This window comes from Dermacentor albipictus, chromosome 3 (genome assembly GCF_038994185.2).
Source record: "Dermacentor albipictus isolate Rhodes 1998 colony chromosome 3, USDA_Dalb.pri_finalv2, whole genome shotgun sequence".
Classification (NCBI taxonomy): Eukaryota; Metazoa; Arthropoda; class Arachnida; order Ixodida; family Ixodidae; genus Dermacentor; species Dermacentor albipictus.
Genome location: NC_091823.1, coordinates 39,051,312 through 39,072,593, shown reverse-complemented (window position 1 = coordinate 39,072,593; position 21,282 = coordinate 39,051,312). Strand labels below are relative to the sequence as shown.

Genomic DNA, 21,282 nt, shown 5'->3' with positions numbered 1-21,282 from the left:
TCCCAGTATGATGTGTTTTATTGTTGTTGTTGTTGTTGTTGTGTTGTTGTTGTTTTAATGCAGGTCAGTGCGAAGCCAGGTTCTCACAATCAGAACACTGCACGTATTGCATCACGAAAATGTTTCCTTCAAACCTCTGCAGTGGTATACTTTATCGTACCTTCGCCTTAAGCAAGCTCTTAAAAAAATGTTTAGTTTGACACGCTGGACAAGTTCGAAAACCGTCAGCACTCCTGTCGGTCAGCGACGTCGCCCTATAGTGACAGTAAATGTGTGGCACTACTTATTTTATTATTATTATTATTATTATTATTATTATTATTATTATTATTATTATTATTATTATTATTATTATTATTATTATTATTATTATTATTTTGATGCACTGTGCGACCATGTGCGAATGGCTTTGGCTGTGAACTTTACTAGGTGCCTCACCATGTGTGAGAAAGCAGCTTCCGCCTTCCCATCTTGATTTCCTACCCCTTCAATTTTTATGCACACTCTTGCCCAAATGCAAGTTAGCCAAAGTGACATTTGTTCTCGTTAACCTGTCTGTCTGTCTGTCTGTCTGTCTGTCTGTCTGTCTGTCTGTCTGTCTGTCTGTCTGTCTGTCTGTCTGTCTGTCTGTCTGTCTGTCTGTCTGTCTGTCTGTCTGTCCGTCTGTCCGTCTGTCTGTCTGTCTTTGAAAGTAATTCACTCCCAGAGCTTCGTCAACACAAACTCTCGCGGGATCAAGGAACTGAGAATGGAGGCGACACAAGCAGGCGGATGTCATGGTCGATCCGCGGTGTCGCCCGACCATCTCGGCCCGCGGCACATCGGTGCAGTGGCTTTTTTTTTTCCTTCCTTAGTGTGTGTGTGTGGGGGGGGGGGGGGGCAGCGGCGAGAGACAAATAGCGCTGCGGCCATTTCCTCTGCGCAGCCGCAGCGAACGCAGGCCGCGCTGCGATGGCTGCGTTAATTCCGCGAGGCGCTCGCTGCATCCGTTCCCAGGCTTCGTTGCCGAACAAACGAGCGGCCAGTGACAGCGAGGACAGTTCCACTCACCCTCCTCCTCCTCCTCCTCCTCCTTCCCTCTGTGTGCCCGTGTGTGTGCGCGCGCGTGTGTCTCTGCGATACCGCATGTGCAGTTCGTCTGTCGTCGAGGCCCATTCCGCGACCGCCAATCGACCCCTGCCGGCGCTCAGCGCGACGCCAATATTCACTCTTCCTCATATACGAGGGCCCACTCGCAAACACACACGCACGTGAGCCGCACCGAGTGGAGCGGGATGCTCGCGGAGCACAGCCCAAGCGTGTACTCCGGCGCATGCGTACTCTGAGGCCCGTCTGCTTCTGTTTACATCCTGCGCATCTCTGCTGTCTTCATTGGCGAGCTATAACTCCCCTCTTCCCGTGTGCCTTTCGTTCCTCGCTAATGTGAGCTGGCGGCGCATGGCGGGTATTGACCTGTGTATATATAAGGGTTGAAGACCTCGCATATAGCATGCTCGTCATATCTAGGACGATCTGTAATGCGGCCTGCGTATATAGACTGTGTTTCGCTGTTCGAGAATATTGAGAATCTGCGGTTAATCTAGTATAAGCGGAGTCAACGAACGATGGAGCACGAGCTTCCGTGTCGCGGAGCCGGAAGTGACTAGACGGACAGCAATGAACTCATTATGGCTAAAAATTTAAATAAAATAACTTATTACGCTAAATCTAGTTAAAATACATGTTTTTTTGTTTTTTTTTCACACGCAGGGCTCTGAACAGTCTGTGGATTTCTGGTGTAATGTGCGTACAAGCTTGTGAATATAGCATGCTCTTACGTTCGTACTAGTGCATTTAGTTTTCTTATTTCAGTGCGTCTGCTCTTTGCAGTAAAGGCTCAGCTTACACTGCAACGATGGCTAAGGATAAAACTTTCGAAGCCTGAAATCAGCGCTACAGCGCTTAACTATTTTGACGTCACTTGATACTGGGCAGGCACAGCAAGCACATGCAAACGAAGCCGTACGAAAGATAGCGCATCTTCGCGTACGTGTCGCGAGTCTTTCTGAACAAAGTAAATGTACAGTTTGCTTTTGCTGTGACATATTTACTCGCGCTAACAAGACTAACGGAAAGAAAGTTGGGACAGGACAGAGTGCTACCGCTCTGTCCTGTCCCAACTGTTTTGTAACTATGTCACAGCAAATGCATCAACACCAGCTAGCCCAACTTTCTGCGTTAATTACTCTGCAGTTTGGTGCATGCAGTGGAAGGTCCGGATGAAGCTTTAAGCGTTTGACGATGTCTTCGATATAACACTGCCTCGACGCTGTAGCGCAGGTTTCTCCACTGCTTGTTGTTCTTGAAATGGCGTTTCGCTGCTCCATCCCTTGGGCTTTCGGTTCCTAGTTTTTCATGCGAGCCTGCCTTGCTCGTCGTTTTTTCCGAGCACCGGCATGCTCGATTTTAAAACAAAGTCGTAGTAGCGAGTGTGCCTGCGCTATCCACTCGACGTATGCTCTTTAGGCTCCCACAGTGCAGTCCCATTGAGCGATGCTCTGAGAAGCGAGAGGGTTTGATGTTCGATGCATGATGATGCGCATTTATTTACATAGTCACCTTTGCTACAGACAACGACGCGATGATTGCTCTCCGAAAGAACGCCCCGTAATAGTTTTTTTCTCTCGCTTGCATTTGCTTTTTCTTGTGTGTGTCTGTGTGTGTTTGTGTGTGTGTATGTGTGTGTGTGTGTGTGTGTGTGTGTGTGCGTGCGTGTGTGTGTGTGTGTGTGTGTGTGTGTGTGTGTGTGTGTGTGTGTGTGTGTGTGTGTGTGTGTGTGTGTGTGTGTGTGTGTGTGTGTGTGTGTGTGTGTGTTACTTCTAGCGCAGCCGTGCAACGAGAATTGTCTCAGTGCACTGTATTGGTCAAACAGATGCACTTGGATGTTGCCACGTGATTTCAGCCTGCGTGCCTAAGCTGCGAAGAAGAAGAAAAAAAGATTTTTTTTTTCGCTGCATCCATGGTTTCCGTATTTTTGCTCGCTACTGTAAATACACGCGGTCCCTCTTCTTTTCAACGTGGGATGGCACCGGAGTTAAAGGAGCCCGTACGTGCCGCCCAGCATACAGCAATGGAGTCGCTAGCAGTAAAAGCAGTGTCATTTATTCACTAAATAGCGACACCACAGGTGACTTCACTGCAGCGCCATAACAGACGCCCGAAACATCGGATGCAGCTTTGCACCTTTCCACAGTGAACGGGACTCAACACAGACAAGCGCCATCTTAATGCTTTGCGCATGCGAGAAAAAGGGATTATCAGCCGGACGGTTTTCGTCCGCGTCGGTGGCACGATCGAAGCTACCCGTGATTCGAGGTGACTGGCCAAACATACCCTCTCTCGACGCGCCGTTCGCCAAGTGGGCCGTGAGTTATCGCTTCAAAGAGGCTTGGCTTTTAACGGTAACCAAGGCAACGCCTCGGCGGCACGCACCTCTATGCCCCCGCAAAGAAGACAACAAACAGCGAGACGCGAAGCTATATAGGTATAGATAGATAGGAGAAAGCAATAGTAATTGCCACGGCGGGCCCCAGCCGCTCGTTAGGTCGAGGAGGGGGGCGTCTCTCCTCCCCTCTCCTTACCTCCTTGCCCCGAGATTCCTTTCTCTCACCCTCGACGAAGCCCAGTGCGCGCGCGTTGTACCCCCTCTCGCGCGTCACGTCACCTCCTCTCCAGAGTGCCCCTCGGCTTGACCTTCTCCCCTCTAGAGCTTTGCATATGCGTTGCTTTCATTCCTTCCTCGATATCCTTAGTTTTATTTTATTTTATTTTTGTGTGGCGCTTCCCTATTTTAGCCTGCCCTCCAGGCCCGGCCGACGAGCTCGAAGCTCACCGAAAGGGTTAAGCGAGCGACCTCTGCAAACCGTGTTTCCGACCTGCGGGCGGGTGCCAAGTTTTGCGCGTTCGCAACTGACAACACCCCTATTTAGAGCTGCGCGAACGAATTTCCGTCGCGCACCTCTCTTCGCCCCCTGCTCTGTTCGGCCTAGGTCGCATTCGTAATGCCGTATTTCTTCTTCACTTTTCTGTTTGCAAAGAGGACCGCTTCCGCGTGTCTGTTTGTTTTACCCAGGCGTCGATGGATGACCACGGGCGAACGGTTGATAGAGGAGCTGGGTGGTAAAGAGAGAGACCGTGCAGTTCAAGCCTGTTACCAACGCTAACGAGAACGCGGAAAGATTGAGACTGGTGCTTGCGCCGTGTTGTGCACCTCCTCCAAATGGTAAGCCGCGTATGCGCCAAGCCGTCACAGCGGGTAGGCTGCTTCGTTCAAAAGAAGGCGAAAAAAAAAGACTGCACGAGGGCTGGGAGCGCAGTGTGCAGAATGAGAGGTGCGTTGATTGCGTTTGTAATAGCGCACTGCGTACTACGTGAGCTCGATTAAATCTTGCAGTGATTGCAGGTGTATTCATATTGTGGGCATCGGCGTTTCACGGGCTATTGTATGGTAAGGCCCTGCAGAACCGTATGATAGAAAACGACGTTATTGCTTATCGCCTCGCAGGTGCTTCATTCATAGGCTTTAATTCGCAAACTATGAAGAGCATAACTTCGCGAGACGGTTCTTAGCCTTGTTTGGTGAAGGTGGCGAGTGGAGGGCTGTGCCGTTTAGCAACAATGAGAAGGGGAAGCGCTTTTGCGATAACAACGCTACCTCAACAGCTTTTCATATTAGTCTGCCGAAATTAGAGGCCTTCGTAAGCTACCATTACGCACCATCAATAAAAAAAAATAAAAAGCGCAGCCCCGCTTAGTGCGGTATCACTATATAGTGTCATCCATGGCGATCATCACCGCGGCTCTTATTAATTATTGGTGTTGTTGCACGCATCGAAACACGCGTCAACATTTTACGCCAAATGAGGCACCTCTATACGGGCACGAAGCGCCTTCGGCGCGCGCATCACCCGTGCTGTCACGCCGCATAAATGCGACCGCACGCGGCGTCGCGAAACGGGAGCACGTGCTCGGCAAAGAGCGGGCGCGCGCGCGCGACCGCTTACGTCAGAGACGGCGCGGCGCTGAGCACCAGCAGGGGGTTTCCCCGGCCTTCGCATTCAATCGGTGTCTACGACTGCGTCTGTGAGTCTGTCTCTCCGTCTGTACGTCTGTCTGTGCATTTCCACTGCCGACGGGCGCGGGAGAAAAGCCCCCGTGTCGCCGCCGTCTGCCGAGCGCGCGAGTCGTTCTCGCGCCACTCGGAGGTGGAAGAGCAGGAGCGAGGAGGCGGGGGGAGTGCAGGGGGGGGGGGGGTAGTGTAGAGGCCACACAGAGGGAATGACGACGGCTCGCGAGCAACACGTGGTTTCCTCCCGACCACAGCGCTGAGCCCCGGGGCTCGAAACCCAGGGAGGGGAGGAGGCAAGGGGATGGAGGGGGGGGGGCAGGAGTGGGAGTAAGGCTTCTTCTCCCCAGGCGACCGTGGAGCAGCGGGGGGAGATTTCCGTCTGAATCACACGCTGCTGCCCGTATATCGACCGGACGAGACTCGGAATGGGATTTGGAGACCGCCGCTAAACGGTTTTCGTTTCCTTCCCCCCCCCCCCCCCTACCACGGAGACATCCCGCCTGAGCTCCGTCCCTCCCCCCAGAGGGTTCTGCCTGAGCGCAGCGTCTCCTCTTCGCTGTGAGTGTGGCGAGAGAGAGCTCCGACTGAAGCTCTCACTGTATTTCGATTTGGGGATCCCCGACCGCGCTCGCGACTCTCTTTTGTGGCTGCGAGAAGCGACGAATGGAGAGGAAGTGTGCTGCTTAAAACCAGACGGAGAGCTTGCCGCGAGTATTCGTGGGGCTTGTGAGTTTGCTAGGCCGTCCTGCTAGTTTTGTTAATTCATTCGAGGAAAAAAAAAAAACGACTTCATTGTGGGATCCTGGACAACTTGATGTTCATGTGCGCAGACCGTACTAGACGTGCTAAAAGACCCTCGAATCATATCGGAAGACACATCCGTGTCTTCCTTGTCACATGCTGTGTAAGCACTTTTCACTGTTTAACAAAATTTTCCCTTTGTAAGTGCTCATACCGCAGCTATCGCTTTTAACCATTAATTCGTACGAAAAATTTAGGCTGCAAGTGTCGTTATTTGCACATATATGCAATATGAATATAGCCTGTGCGTCCCCAAGTTAAATGTACGCGTCAGGCCACAAATGAACTAGAAAACCTGCCTGGAAAAAAGGGCATGATCTAATTAATAAATGCACATTGGGACCATTCTTTTTCCGAGCGAGCCCCAAACGAAGAGCGTTACTACTGCCTTACAGCCACGCACAAGTGTCGCATCGCTGCGACATGCGTCCACTCCACTGTGGCAAAGCGCGCCTCGCAGGAGACGGGAGTGGAAAGATGGAGGGAGGATATTGCAGACAGAGTCAAGTAGCAGAATACGGTTGTGGGAAATGGACTCGGTTCCTTTCCGCCGCCATGATTGCATTTGTCTCTGCTTTTGCACACTTTTTTGTTCCCTTTTGCGAAGGGTGGTCTGCCCTCCCCCCCCCCTATTTTTTTTCTTTTTTTTTTCTCTTTACCTTCTCGACGACATTCACTGCAGTTTGTCGCGCAGTGGTCTGGAGTATATTTATGAGGATGGAGAAAAAAGAAAGAAAATAAAGGAAGCAAATAGGAACTTACTCTGCAGACGAAAAAGGAACGAAACCTTTGGTAGAGAAAAGAAGGTCAGTGGGCTAAAACGATAAGAGCTTTCTCTCTTTCTCTTTCGCTCTGCCCATAGTTGGATTTCTGTACTTCGTGCATTCCTTCTTCTGTGTGCGTTTGCTTGATGTTCGCCTGCTGTGCAAACGCTCTTTTACTTGGCTACTTTTCTTCGCTTCCTGTAGTTGGACGAGCCAGGATTTGTGCAACGCGACTAGGTCAAACTTGGAAACTTTAACTTTTCGCTATCGAGACTAACGATGCGAATAAACAACGCGATCGACAGTTTAAACCGCGCCTTCCGCATTCTTTAATTCGCGGTTTCATTGTTGCAGAATTCCGATCTTGATTCGCTGTTTTCTTTTTTTTTTTTCGTAGGGCATAAATGTTCGAAACATCACCTTTTAGCAATTAAGCGGCTTCTGCAGGAGAAACACTGATTGTCACTGATTGCGCTGCGATCACTTTCTTGAAAAATTAGACATGTCTTATTGCGGTACGTTAAATGATTCAGTGGTCCACTCTTTTACGAAAAACTGTGATCCTCTTTGTATGTTCTCGGAACCTTTTCAGTATATGTTCACTCGTTTACAAAACTGCATGTGTGTAGGTCTTCTCGTATTTTATCGTATGCCATCCTGGAACCGTGTGTAGAACTTTCTTTGTGTCTGACTTCTTACACTGTATTCAGTATGTTTTTACCCTTTTCATTTCTTTCTATTTCATGCATTTTTTTTAAAACCTGCGACGAGGAGTTGCCGGTGACACGTAAAGGCGCCAACCTCTCATTTAAAATCACACAATTAAAAAAGAATTATATGAGCACAGAAGGATTTCGCGCGAGTGAAGACAATGGTTCGCCACTGTCTGAAAACAAGGCTGGGACATTGGCCTCACCAATCATCGCGGCAGTGGGCAGTGTGCTCCGGCAAGCGCCGGCTCTATATGCAGCCGGCTGTGAAAGTGTAATATGCCTTCTCGTCTCTAAGAGCGCCATTACATCTTTCTTTTTTTTTCCCTGCTCGCTTGTTTTTCTCTGAAGCGGCCACGCTCTTGCCCACTCCTCGCTGTCTCGCTTCAGTATACCTACCGTGACTTAACTGTTCCAACTATGCTCCGCCTTTTTCGAGCACGCCACGCCTTTGTCGCAGTAAGTTTACTAATGACACATACGTAAGAAAGAGGTATATGATGGTTCCATCGCATTTGGAGCAGCCTTTATTGCGGTTGTGTAGTTTCCGTCTCCTATAATTACGCTGGAAAAAAGCCGTGTTTATATGAATCGGAACGCGTGTATCGGAGAGCAGACGGGGGAACAGAAAATAATAAGTTTGGAATGAAACTACGCCCCATGCAATCTCGGGCAATACGGTCATCTCTTATGGGCAACATCCAACCCGGTACTTTGGTATCGATAACATCCATACCGTATTTGTTTACGCAGACTTAATTCTATCCGAGGCTTCCCGTGAGAGCGCCTTAGTCTCAGTTCAATATGATTTGAAGCACTGTTGAATGCAGCTATTATGTTCACTTTTTGTCCGTTACTTTCTTTCACACTATATTCTTTACGTTTCTTGTACGTTTTCTGTCCCTCCTCTCTATTAATTATCTTATTTCGTGTCTTCCCCATGGCTTCAAGATAGTTAATAGTGCCCAGTGAAAAGACATTTACAGTGTCCGCGTATCCTTTCTTTTTCCTTGTCGCTTTGACTCGTTTTACTATAAGTTACCGCTGTACGCCTGCTCTCACGGCTGATAAGAACACCGCACCGCCTAGTGCTCGAGCAAGGCCGGCTCCGGTCCTCCTCCACACTGAAGCACATTCACTCAAAGTGGAGCGTTCAAATTCGAACCTTCCATCCGGCCTGCGTCCAACCGCGCACACCGCGACTTTTCGCCTTCCCGTCCCCGCGCAGGTCAGATTACACAAGCTGCCCAAGTCTCGTTACGTCATTCATTCTTTGACGCAAGACGGCGACAATATACCTGGGGTAGCTCGCAGAGCTGCGTGCCATGGACACGACGCGCTTATTCTACGCTGCGCGACTCTGTGTGTGCACCGCGGCATAGCGTGCAGGTCACGTGGGGGAGTGCTCCGCGGCCGCGCATCTCATGTATGCCAAATGTATGCGGCCGCTCTTCATGCTCGTTGCTCGTCCATTATTGGTCCGAAGTCGCGGTGCGCAAACGCATAAGAACGCGGCGCGGGCGCCGAGGCAACGCACTCGCTCGAAGCCACGTCCGGTTGCGGGTGCGTGAGCGTGTCATTACGGAGCGCCACGCAACGGCCCCGGAGTCCGCCTCGCCGTGTCCATTGGCGAAGCGCTCCGATGGCGGAGAGAAAGCGCTGCGGCACGACCTGGCGCAAGCGCGTCGGGCGCAATTTCATTCCCGCGCCTTGCCGGCTCGTTTCTGTTCCAGCAGCTGGCCGCCCTTCAGAGATGAACCGCTTGTGAAGCCGCTTTGCTCTTGAGAATGTCTCCGCCGTGCAGTAAGCTTGCTTCGAATGACTTGTTGCCCATTTATATAAATGCACGGTTGAGGGTTGTAGGACAAGACCCGCCGTGGCGGCTTAACGGCTGTATATATAGCGTTGCGCTGCTAAGCATAGGCGCTATGTGTCTCGTGTCCGTCTTCGTCTGAAGGTGCGTCGTTCGATGCCAAAAAAAAAAAGAAAAACTACGTAAACAGATTTTCCTATAGCAGTCACAGCTACCGATATAGATGTGCGATTAAACCTGTCAAATCTTCCAAAAGTTCCAAAGTACTGATATTCGCTTACCCCTCTATGAAAGAAACCATGTGTGTTATACCTACCATATCTAATAATGTTCGAGTATAGGGGGTGTGCCACGTATCTTTAGCCAAAAGTTAAATATATGGAAATACCACGTAGCTCGACAGAATCAAAGTAATGTTATTTGCCGTCGTTATGAGATACTCAGATTATTTCTTACATTCCGCCTAAATATATAATTAGTCTAAATAATTGACTTCTAGAATGTTATATTTAGATTAACAGTGTCAATGAGAAAATATTGAAGCGACATGAAAAGATCCCGATAGAGCTTTCTGTTCCTCGATACGTGCTACATAAAAGTGTTTTTCCAAGTGTGAAAGAAGCCCGCGAATGGCAGGCAAAATTGGCTCGAAGACATTGTGTGTATTGCTGTTTTGGAACCAGTTTGTTCCTCATTTGTCAACTCTGGTGAAATGACGGAAGAGGCTTCGTTGTAGACATGTCGCTGTATCATGACTTCCTGACAGGGACATTTCTGCGACAATCTGGTTTGCATGCGTGCAAAGCAAAGATGATTTCGCATGCTACGGTATCACTGAAAGATTCCGCTAATTTTGGCAAGGATAACTAACAATAGATCAATTACGCGAGGCAGCAAAGCGATACATTGTAGTGAAGCTAAAATTATACCTACACGTTACGTAATATAGGCCAGTGCCAGTCAATACAGCGTATAAGTATGCATACAATGTCGGGCATAACATTAGGAGTACACACAGCGTGCACAGTGAGTACGACACGTGTACTGTGTCTCGTACTTCTTATGTCTGCTGTGTGTACTTTTCTATGTATGAACATGCTTCATATTATGGTTCTATAGCTAACCACCTAGTCGTGCAAGTTCATACAGCTGATTGATTCGTCCTCACACCATCTGCTATAGAAGCCTAACTCGTGAAGCTCCTTCATTTGAGGAATATAGTCTTACTTCTGCCACGAGATAGATTTCCCTTGCTGTCAGTGTATAAAAATACAAAATTTGTCCCTAGCTTAAAGGTTCACCTTTCGTGAATGGTTACCCATCATCGATATGCCATCTAGCTTTTAGTTTTTTGCTTGCTTTGAGAGAGAGGGCGGCAGTGACACAAGTCAGCAAGAGTAAAAGCGTGCATTGATCCGGGCCAATATTCATTAAGTGCCTTCCGTAAGCATCCGACAACACAAAACAAGTGCAAAGGCAACTGCTGCACAGAACGCGTGCACCTCGGACGCTATACAGCGGCGTGCCTCCGGCATTCTTGGGCTTCCCTCGATCGTCATATTGACGCTGTTGTGCCCGCTCATTTCCCTGCTCCGCCGAGATAGCGAGCGCGGGAAGGGGAGGGAATACCTAGTGTGTCCGAAAGGAGGGGACGAGGTTCGTTGAGACGAGAATTGCAAATGAGCAAACAAGGAGGCGCCGCGTATGTAGTATTCCAGCCATGGCTGCCGCTATACAGCAACATCAGCAAGCAGCCAACTCTTCTGCTGCGTCATGCGGCGACACGCAGGCGCGGGATTCACTTTCGGCACCAAGCGTTTCTCTCTCTCTCTTTCACTCTTCCCCTTCCACCTCTGGCTTCCATCCGAAACATAAGCTGGTGGCAGCGATGGCGCGCGTCGCTGGGAGCTGCTCTTTTCAATTTCGCGTTCGGGTGTCTTTTTCCTCTCCGAGCCGAGCAACATGGCGTTTGAAACAAAGCGGCGGAGAGTAAGCACGCACGGTTCCCTCTGACGGCCTGTGCGCGCCAGGCTCCTTCCCCCTCTCCCTTTTTTCCGAGTTCTGTTTCCAGTCGGCGCGAGTTGTTTGTCGCCTGCCTGCGCGCAGCTTTGGAGGAAGAGAGCCGTTTCCGCTTTGTTTCTTTTCCCTCGAATGAGGGAAGATTTATTTGTTTGCGCCGGCTTTGGCACGAAAGCGAAAGATAGTGCGGGGTTGGAGTGGGGAGCGCCAAAAGGGGTGGCGTGGCGTCGAGTTAAGAGTAAACAATGGAGAAGGGGAAAATGCGGTGAGGCTTGACGAGTGTTTGCGACTCCCCAAAAGTCGACGACGTGCTTTCCCCCTTTTTTCGTTGTTGTTGTTGTTGTTGTCTTCCTTATTCTTTTGCGGAACAGAAGGGTTGAGTCATATTTGACGGGCAAAGCCCTTGCGGCGGGTGTCGTCTCTGCTAAGGGGACAAACGAATGTGACGACGACAAGTCGGGCTCAAAGAGAGATGGAGATGTCATCCCAGTGAAATAGGAGAAGGGTGCAGAGTATACAGACAACGCAACTGTTGCCCGGAGTGATTCCTTTAGCCTTTTTTTTTCCTTGACAGTTAAAGTGATTGGAGTTGAAGACGTGGTAACGAGGTTTTTCGCAGCTTTTGCGTTTTCTTTCCATTCTATACAACTCACAGCCCACTATGTTCGCTCGAAAGAGGGAGAATTGCCTGTCGAGGCTTATCATTCAGACACGCAATGCGGCTCACGGGAACGGGTCCTTTGTAATACATCAGAACAGGGACCCTTATACGACTTTGCAACGACGCGTATGTTGGGTGCTTGTTTAATTTGCCGCAATTAGAGTGTCTGCTAAAAATTAGGAGAAAAAAAAGGGGGATACGGAGATGTTAAGTAAATTAAAAAAGAAATAGTTAACGAAGAGAAAATCTGGACTTATGCTCCTTCTCAGCAAGTTCTTGCAGTGAAGCCAAAGCACCTTTGCGAGCTATATGACGCTGACCAGTTTGCGAGAGATGTGTAAGTTCGGCATATAAATCAACTGGCTAGAACACATTTACCACGCACCTGTATAGCAACCATGGAGCACAAGCATGAATTATCTTGCGAGGGTTTTCGGTTCCGCAATTGTTTCGAGCCTCTGTGAACGAGTCCCCCGTTCTGAGCAGCTGGTCCGGCAACGAATGCTGAGTGATTGGAGGCTGTGCCTACTCCCATGAAGGATCGTTGCTGCCTTTATCGCAGCTGGGTGTGTACCCTCGTCCCCATCGTTAAATTACTGAAACGACATGCAGATTTTGATGAATTGTGCGAGATTTATCAGCCTGATTATGCGAACTGGGGATATGCGAAGCAGTTTTGTTTTTCTTCCTTCGATTGTCTTAGGCTGCACTATTAGCTGGAATCCATCTGCAGACGGCCTGAAGCAACGTATACACACAGAGAGAGGATAGTATATTCGGAAAATGACAGAATGTTGACCTGTGATGTCATAGTCGTCTAGCCGGCTACTTTGCTCACAGGGAAGGGGAGAAAGGGAGGTGTATGAAGAGTGATGATGAGTATAGGCAGTAGGAACCAACAGAAAAGTCCATTTTGGGAACGTGAAAGGCAGTGGCTATGAGACAGACTGAGGACAGTGGGGAAACCACCTTTGTTTTTTAGTACTTTCTTCAACGTACAAGAGCGTGAGTCTCTTGAGTTACATTTGTTTCTATGTTTAGTGAACGGTTTACCTAGTGGTTATGTTCATGGTTTCCATATTACTTGGCGTTTTCTTTTCTTTCTTTATTTTCTTTTGTACCCAACTGGAAAACAAACTCGCAGATCTTTCATTTCGTGAGTGCTCTTTGCCGTTGGCTGTCCACATTCGCAAATCGAACGTCCAGCGTTACGATTGGTTGACATCTGCTTTTACGAACCCTTCCATATATACAGCGCAAGAGCTTTCTTTTTTTTATGAATACGGTCTTAAATATCTGTCTGCCGTTTAACCTCACTGCCTTTCCATCACATTTCTCTCTCTCTCTCTCTCTCTCTCTCTCCATGTCTAGAAGAAGACTCCTCATTTGTTCTAGCTGAATTCAAGTTACCCGGTATAGTGACGTGTACTTATGCACCTCTCCTTTTCCTCAGCTTCGAAAGAAGTGGAGCGGCAACATTGTTTACGAAAAAAAGAAAACGACTGCCTTCGCTACACTCGCGAAATGCGAGACAGCTTAGCCGAAGAAGACTTCGTCAAGAGAGCGGCGTATCGATTCCCCCGGCACGTGCAGCAGGCACGGAAATGCGACGCCAGCGTTTCATCATCGCGCCGATCGGGAATGGGCCTGTGCGAATGTGCGCAGCCGGGAGGAAAAACACTTATGATTTATCTCGGTTACCTGACCGGTGCGGCGCGCCTGAAACTCTTATTTCGCTTCGTTAATTGGCGGTGTGTTGACCCCGAGACCGTATATAAACAGCGCGCCCTCGCGTAAATCAAGGCGAAATTTCAGTAGGAATGTGCGAGCGGGAGAAAAAGTCATACTGTCTGATTATATGGCGCTTCGCGGCGTAATGGCCCTCAGTTTGCTTTATAGCTGCATTTTGTTTCCCCTAAATCGGCACTGGAAATCACCGTTACGTGAGCTCTGCTTGTATAGCCGTTGCAGGGGGGTATCGATGAGATCATCGAACACGCGGGCTGACACGATGTGTTGACTGTTTGGCGGCGCGAACGGCGTGCAACTTAATGCACGTATGTTATTGATGTGCAAGAGCTATAGGCACGATCCCACGTGTCGATGATTCATGTAGCCTGAACCTTTCAACGTGACGGCTTCAATCTGGAAACCTTTCGCAAACACTTCAAAGCGATACGTCGGTGTGTACCGTTTTCGAAAGATAAGTTGAAGGTTCCACGCCAGTTGCGGTCCTACTGGAGCATGCGAACGACTGCACACCTATTCGTGGTCGTTTTAACCACGAATAGGTGACGTGTCTTGCGTTAAGCTTGTGGAGAAGTATATAACTGCAGTATCCTTGTCCCTGAAGGTGTCCCATTTCTCTGTAACGCATGTAGTGACGCTGCTATATATAGAGCAAGATGCAAAGACACGTGAGCAGCGGTAAGTAACTCCGAGAATGCTGATGACAGAAGCTTTCTGAGACAAATGCCTGTTGTATCTCCTTGTCGAACTGAGCGGGTGGCGTCGACTCCCGAGTCCGGCTGGATGAGATCAGCTGGGAGGCGTAGACAGTTTGAACCCGAGCCTCTCAATCAAGCGAGTTAAGCGTGTAGTGAACAGGCCGGCGGCCAATAGCTAGGAATGTAACGGAGAAGTCTGCGCGGGCGCACTGCTTCATTTGCATATCGACATCGGCACGGGCTACTGTTGTGATTGCCGTTTGTTTCTTTGATTGTTAACTGATTTAAGCATGCTAACATAAAGCCAGCTATCCTGCTATAACATAAACCCAAGTCTCTGGGATCACTGCCGGTAATGCGAGTGATGTCAAAAAAGTTTACGCACAAATTTTGCATCGACCTACTCGCCTCGGGTTCACAGAAAAGATGCTATAACAGACAACTGCAGAAGTGTGCAAGCATTGGAAAAACGCAGTCAGGTTTCAGAAAGTGTGACAATGACTAGATCTCAGTCTACAAGGAAGTCTCGGACGTGCGGTTCCGTCCTTCTCATATGGGGCGAACAGCTAGGAAAAAAAAAAAAAAGCTTGGAACAAGAGGCGGAATAATAAGGAGCGATTAAGAAGAGCGCGCCCGTAGATAGTTGTGGGCGTGGCCCCTTTGTGACGTACCCTCCATCTACGTCCAATCACAAGAGGTGCCGAAAGAACAGCCGATCTGCTAATGACAGGCGCCTCAGGAAAGAGAATCAAATAAAATCAAGAAAATAATGATTGCGAGAATAGGAAGTCCCGCGAGTGATTGGTCCGCACATTTATTAATTTGATGTTTGAAGAACGAAAGAAAAATGAGAAGCCGAGTGAAGATGGATGCCGCGGCCGTTCAAACCAGCGGATGTGCCCGACTCGGAGCGCGCAAGTTGGACGCTAATTAGTACGGAATTAATTAGCTCCAATTAATTGCCTCGCCGTTGAAAACAGTCGCCGTGGAGGAAATTGGAGTAAAGCTGAGTCGAGATGACTGTTCGAGAAGATTTAAATTGGCTTTTGAGGAGTCTCAACGACCAAATAAATTTAATTAATAGAAAAACAAAACAAAGCAAAGAAAGAAAGAAAGACACGAAGCAAATATTCGATAGAAAACAAAGCTGCACTCTTCTGAGAAAGAAAGAACGAAAGAAAGAATACTGTAATGCTAACATCCAACGCAACGCCACTTAGCCTATAGAAACTACCTTATCCTCACGCACTTTTGCTTTAATTTTGTTGTTGGCAGAGTGCGCGTCGCAACTAATTCATCGAAGTTACTGCCTGATGAATTTACCCACGACGCTGCTGCAAGATGACCTAAATATGGGAACATTGTAGGGCCGCTATTCAGCAAAGGCTCGAAGTTTCAAGAAGAGCACGCGAACTGAGGTACAGAAACAGAAGGAAAGAGAGAAGCGAGAGAATCAAGTTGGGCGCTACATTTGAAATTTTTTTTTGCTACTGTCTTTGACAAGGCGCAAAGTCAGATGAGTTCCTGTTGTTTTTTATACGCATTAATCTTGGTTTTCCAGCTTGTGTTTGTTCCGAGCTCAGGAAGAAAAAGAAGGACAACAGCTGACACGGACAAAATAATGTTCGAGACAATGGGAGATTAAAGCTATACTTTATCGATCTGATTCTCAGAAGATGAGTGAAAAAAAAAAGAAGTGTGCTCAGGAAAGAAAAGCGTTATAGCCGTAGCAGAGGCACCGACATCCAAGCTCATGGGAGGACATTGAAAACACACGCGAGAGCATTTAATACTTTTTTTTTCATACACAGTCTTACTTTTGCGCTTCTTTGAAAGGCTTTTAATGTGTGCTATTTCTATTTTTTTTATTTCTTTCTTTCATAACGAACTCTTCAATTGGAGGCGCTGGCTGCACTCCTCCGCCTTACTCTGATTGGAACCGAGTGTATTATCTTGTTTATTTCGCTCGCTTCTTTGTTATTGTTGTTTTCGCGCGCTTGTTCTTCAACGTTCATTTCGCGCTTCGGGAAGCCGCGCTGATACGCGCGGTCGTGTTTGTACGTGCGCGCGCGCGATTGGCGACAGTGGGAAATGGAGCGCGAGTGCCCGCCATATTTTTTTCTCGCCGCGATTGTTTCTTCCATTCTTTCTTCTTTTGATTCTCGCCTTTCCTTTCTGTTTTGTTCTTACGCATATCTCTTTATTTTTTTTCTAAAGTCCCTGGGCGTATGCAGTGAGCCCCGTGAATCGCCGGCGGCAATTTGCGCCAGTCATCGCGGTCGCTATACGCGCATGCGCATGACCGGCTGGCTGGCAGGCTGCGCAAGGATAGTCAGCCCGTGTGCGACGTCGCGAACTGCGTTTCCATTTGTCAAAGGCGTGTTTTACCGCGCGGACCTTCGGCTTGGTCCGGGCGTGTTGGCGCGCGCGGCGCCGGACCGGAAAGCTCTTGAGTCCAGCTGTTGATGCGGTTCGCCTCGGTGTGTGCTCGCCCGGCGGGAGAGGAAATGAGTTTAATTACTCGAACGGCGAGGGAGAAGGTGAGCCAGAGGGACGATGAGAGGGAGAGAGGGGTGGGTGGGAATCGCGTAATGGCAACGAACCAACGCGCGAAGCTCCGCATAATATGCATATGCGATGTCGTTGCCGGGTTGTTGCCTTTTGAGTTAGCGCAGCGTGGTAATTTCATTTTTTTTTCTTTCACTTTGTGTCTTTAGTTAGTCGCGCGATATGTTGCTTTTAATTAGTGCGTGGTGAATTGAAAGTGAATAATGTGCTAACGCGGCGGGCGGTAATCGGAAGTAGAACCAACGTGCATGGGGTATCTGCTGCCTCCCGGCTTTCTTATGCTCCTTTAATGTAATATATATATATATATATATATATATATATATATATATATATATATATATATATATATATATATATATATATATATATATATATATTATCCTACGACAGATATCCTATATCTGTCGTAGCGGTTATTGTAGAGTGCACGGTCATCGATCAATCGAAAATAGATCATGACGTATTGACGTGCAGTGATGGTCAGTCTTCCGGAGTGGCGTCGTGCTTCTTTTCAAAGTGGCGTAACGCGTGACGGTGGTTTTCAGTTGCGGTTACTTAAGCTGGTTGATAAGCGAGGTACACTTATTTGATGGACAGCGATTTTAATATCTGTACTGTGGTGCATAACGACGCTATAAGCGCCAAGCCAACGGAAAGTTAAAACAGCACTGCATGGTAGAACGCATTGATTGCATACTTTTCAAAGCTAACATTAAGCTGCAATTCACAAGTCTAAAATGACTGAATGCCGCATGTGCGCTCTAACACTTTTTTCATTCGCTCTCCGTACATGTAAGGACCCCGGGCGGTCAAAAATCAGTCCGGAACACTTTACTATGACGTCGAGCATGCGTAGTCAGTTTGGGCTTGGCGATCCATTCGAGCAATAGTGTGTTTGCGAACAAGGACAAAAAAAAGAGACAGTGCATGGGACCATACACCGTAAAACTGTTTCAATACGTTTTATTTCAATCCCCTGACGTCATATTTACGTAACCACCGACGTACGCAGCGTGTGGTGACCCGCAACGTTGTCCGAACAGCCCAACTAAACGCTCTGCTCGTTTAAAGGAAGTCACTTTTGTTTCGCTTTCAAAACGAATAACAGTGCCTACGTTGAGGTGTTTTTCTTATCTATTTGGCTGACAAAAGGCGTGGATCAGGCTCAAGTGGAGAGGGTTGGTGGGGCCGAGCCAGCGCAGTGAAAATAGAAAACCGGATGAAGAGGGTGGTGCTGGAGTGCGCGATTGGTCCGCTTCCCCTTAGCTTGCAGTACCTGGTCGAAAATCGCGGCGGCGTGATACGGAAGCTTAAGAATGCCGCTAAAACGGATCCTCACCAAGGAATATTTGGCAAAACGACGTCGTAAACGCGCCGAAAGCGTTCGATAACGTTATATTGCGATGCAAAAGTTTTATTATAGGCAAATAAACCCATGTTCTCCGGCAGGTGCGAGTAGTCAGTGCCTTAGCGATCGGCAGGCAGCCGTCGTCTATTCCCTTCAGAACGGGGCAGTCAGTCTCCAGCTATTTAGAAAGAAATTCAGTTTTGCTCGGCATATTAATGCATTTAGCTCCCGTTCAATCAATTATGTACTTAAGCGTAACGTTGTTCTTATATGGTTGCCATTTTTCTCGACTGCGCATGCGCTGTCGGCAACGCCAACTGTCGGATGGTAACGATGCCGAAATACTCTGAGTGTGATTGTATGTCTGTGCTCCTTTCTTTCTGTATATCTACATCGTTATCACTATACCTCCCCCTCCCCTCTTTCCCCAGCCTAGGGTAGCAAAACAGATCTTCCCCTCTGGTTAACCTCCATGCCTCTCCCTGCCTCTCTCTCTCTCTCTCGCAAGAAAATCGGTAACAAGCCGTTCGTTTTCACGGGGTTCTCACGACATGCTCGTCGGGGCGATGCAATCGGAGCGGCCGATTTCGAGATCAATGTCCGAGCAGGGCCGATCGGCGTGCTGTCGCGTGCGCCTTGCAGGAGCGCTCGACGCGCCCTATATACACGCAGCTGCAGCGCAGCGCGCGAGCCCCGCCTCCGGCGCGCCGTCGATCCGTCGTGTCTCCGCCTTTGTCCGTCTCCACACAGCTATGCGACTGTGCGGGAGTCGGACTGCGCGCGCGCGCGCACGCGGTTTCGTTTCCGATTGCCGCTCGCGCCTTGGCCGCCCCGGCTCCGGGGCCGGGCCCCGGGGCCTGGCTCTCGTGGGAGCGGGGCGGCTCCTCGCGGCGCGAGACACTCCTGCTGGGCCACCTCCGCGCTCCTTACGATTCTCCTTACGTCGCGCTCCGTCTCTTCAACCGCGGCGTTGGAACGGCAGAATAGTTTCGGGCCAGAACAGAGGTTTAGGGCCAGACAATGAAATCTTCCTTACCTCAGTAAGGAAGCCTTCATTGCAGTGAGGCTACCTTATGTCACTCTGAAAGGTTCCTTACTGAGGCGCCCTCGGTGAAGGCTTCCTTGGTGCTTCCTTGGTACTTCCTCAGCATAAGAAGCCAAACAATGAAACCTTCCTTACCTCACTAAGGAAGCCTTCATTGGGGTGAGGCTACCTTATGTCACTCTGAAAGCTTCCTTACTGAGGGGCCCTCGGTGAAGGCTTCCTTGGTGCTTCCTCAGCATAAGGTAGCTCCAAAGCTACCTTCATGCGTCCTTACGCCGCTCCTGGCCCTGAACGAGCGCTTCACCTCACTGCTTAACCACGTGGCATTCGCTTGCGCATGCGCACTGTCGCCCACCTGCGGAGAAGTGCGAGCACGGTACGTCTTGCCAGGCATGTTCGTTTCAGTCACGCGTGCGGCATGCAAGCATTGCTAGGCGTTGCTAGGCGTTGCAAGACGCCGGCGTGCCAGCGTTGCTGGAGCACATCAAGTTTTGCACTGTAATGCGCAACTTTTTTTTAACTTTAGTAAACGAAACTAGAAGAAAGCGTCCACGCTTCTCTATATTAGCTATTCAATTTAAAGATTGTGCGACGATACAACATTTTTTAATAGAATAATGGCGTTCGCGGAAAGATTTGAAGAGATAATCTCGAACTCAGGCACGCGGCAACCGCTCCTTAGGTGAGGACGGGTGAAGGGAGCTTTCAGAGTACGCTTGCTTCCTCCATCGGTCCTTCGCTGTAAGGAGGCCTCACGTAAGGTTAGGAAGCGCTCGAAGGAAAGGAACTAGGGGTGTGCGAATATTCGGAATTTCGAATACGAATCGAATATTTTCCATATTCGAAGCGTATTCGATTCGAGAAATGCATGTTCGGAAATTCACGAATATCCGAGGACGGCCGAATAACGGTGGAAACGGCGAATATTCGGATAGACTGCGAATAATTGAGCAATTAACCAATTGTATGCTTGCTCCGCATTCTCCTAAGAACATGTTTATTAACTGAGAACTTCGCATGATCCGCTCATTATCTGTATGCTCTGTTTCAGTCTATCTGCTTCAGGCATTTGAGACATGATCAGTTTCGGTTTCTTTTTCACCAAGCTTTATAATTCCAATTATTTTTGGAATGCCCCATTGCCTTGAAGGTTGCAAAGGCAACTCAGGGTTTGCTAACATTGATTCAAAATGTATCAAGGCTCTTTGTGCGGAGTGGAAATTTAATGAAGTGGCCAGCCTAGGCATGTCTCTTGATCCGCGCTTTATGGCCACAGTTCATCAGGCATCTGTTCAGATGATCTGGCTGAAAAACCTTGTGACAAGGTAGCTCCAGGAAGCCGTCGTGGAACACCGTGGGGACACCGCCGTGCCAGCGTCGACTTCGTGTCCACTGGTGGCATCGAGTGTATGGAATGCTTTTGACGATCTAGTGATGAACAAAGAGAAGACACATTTGGCATCTGCCCCTGAGGGGGAAGTTACAGACTACGCGCAAAAGCCTCTTCTGGAAAGGGGCATGAATCCTTGTGAGTGGTGGCAGTCCATTGGCCGCTTCAGGTACCCGCTCTTAAGTGCACTCGCCCGGAAGTACTTGGCGATCCCTGCCACTTCAGTTCCTAGTGAAAGAGTCTTTTCTACCGGTAGAAATGTGACAGTGCATAGAGAGCGTTTACTTTCTGGCCATATTGAGCAGTTAATTTTCCTTCACGACAATCTGTAACAAGCGTTTTACCTGACTGAGGGCATTACCTGAGTCCATTATCTATAATTGAGAACCTCTTTAATTTGAAGCAACCTTGTAAAATGCAATGTTATTTTTAAAAGGGTAATAAAGCTATTGTAACCTCTCTTGCAATTTTTTAATACTACACATGTATTCGATATTCGATTTGATATTCGAAGAGAGTTCTTCGCCTTATTCGTATTCGATTCGTAATCGAAAATTTCAATATTCGCACACACCTAAAAGGAACGTTTTATTGTTTGGACCAAGC

The 21,282-nt window shown here is 48.6% G+C and overlaps 1 protein-coding gene across 3 annotated transcripts in view; it reads left to right on the top strand.

The window, feature by feature from the left end:
* The window catches only part of LOC135902594 (dachshund homolog 2-like), a 255,132-nt gene that overhangs the window by 16,212 nt on the left and 217,638 nt on the right, over positions 1-21,282 (top strand). For 2 of the 3 annotated variants that reach the window (XM_065432786.2, XM_065432787.2), the window contains exon 2: positions 1,750-1,782. The exons of the other annotated variant lie outside the window; for it this stretch is intronic. In XM_065432786.2, the coding sequence (XP_065288858.2) occupies positions 1,750-1,782 (33 nt within the window). The remainder of the gene's footprint in view (positions 1-1,749; positions 1,783-21,282) is intronic. 3 annotated transcript variants of the gene reach the window in all.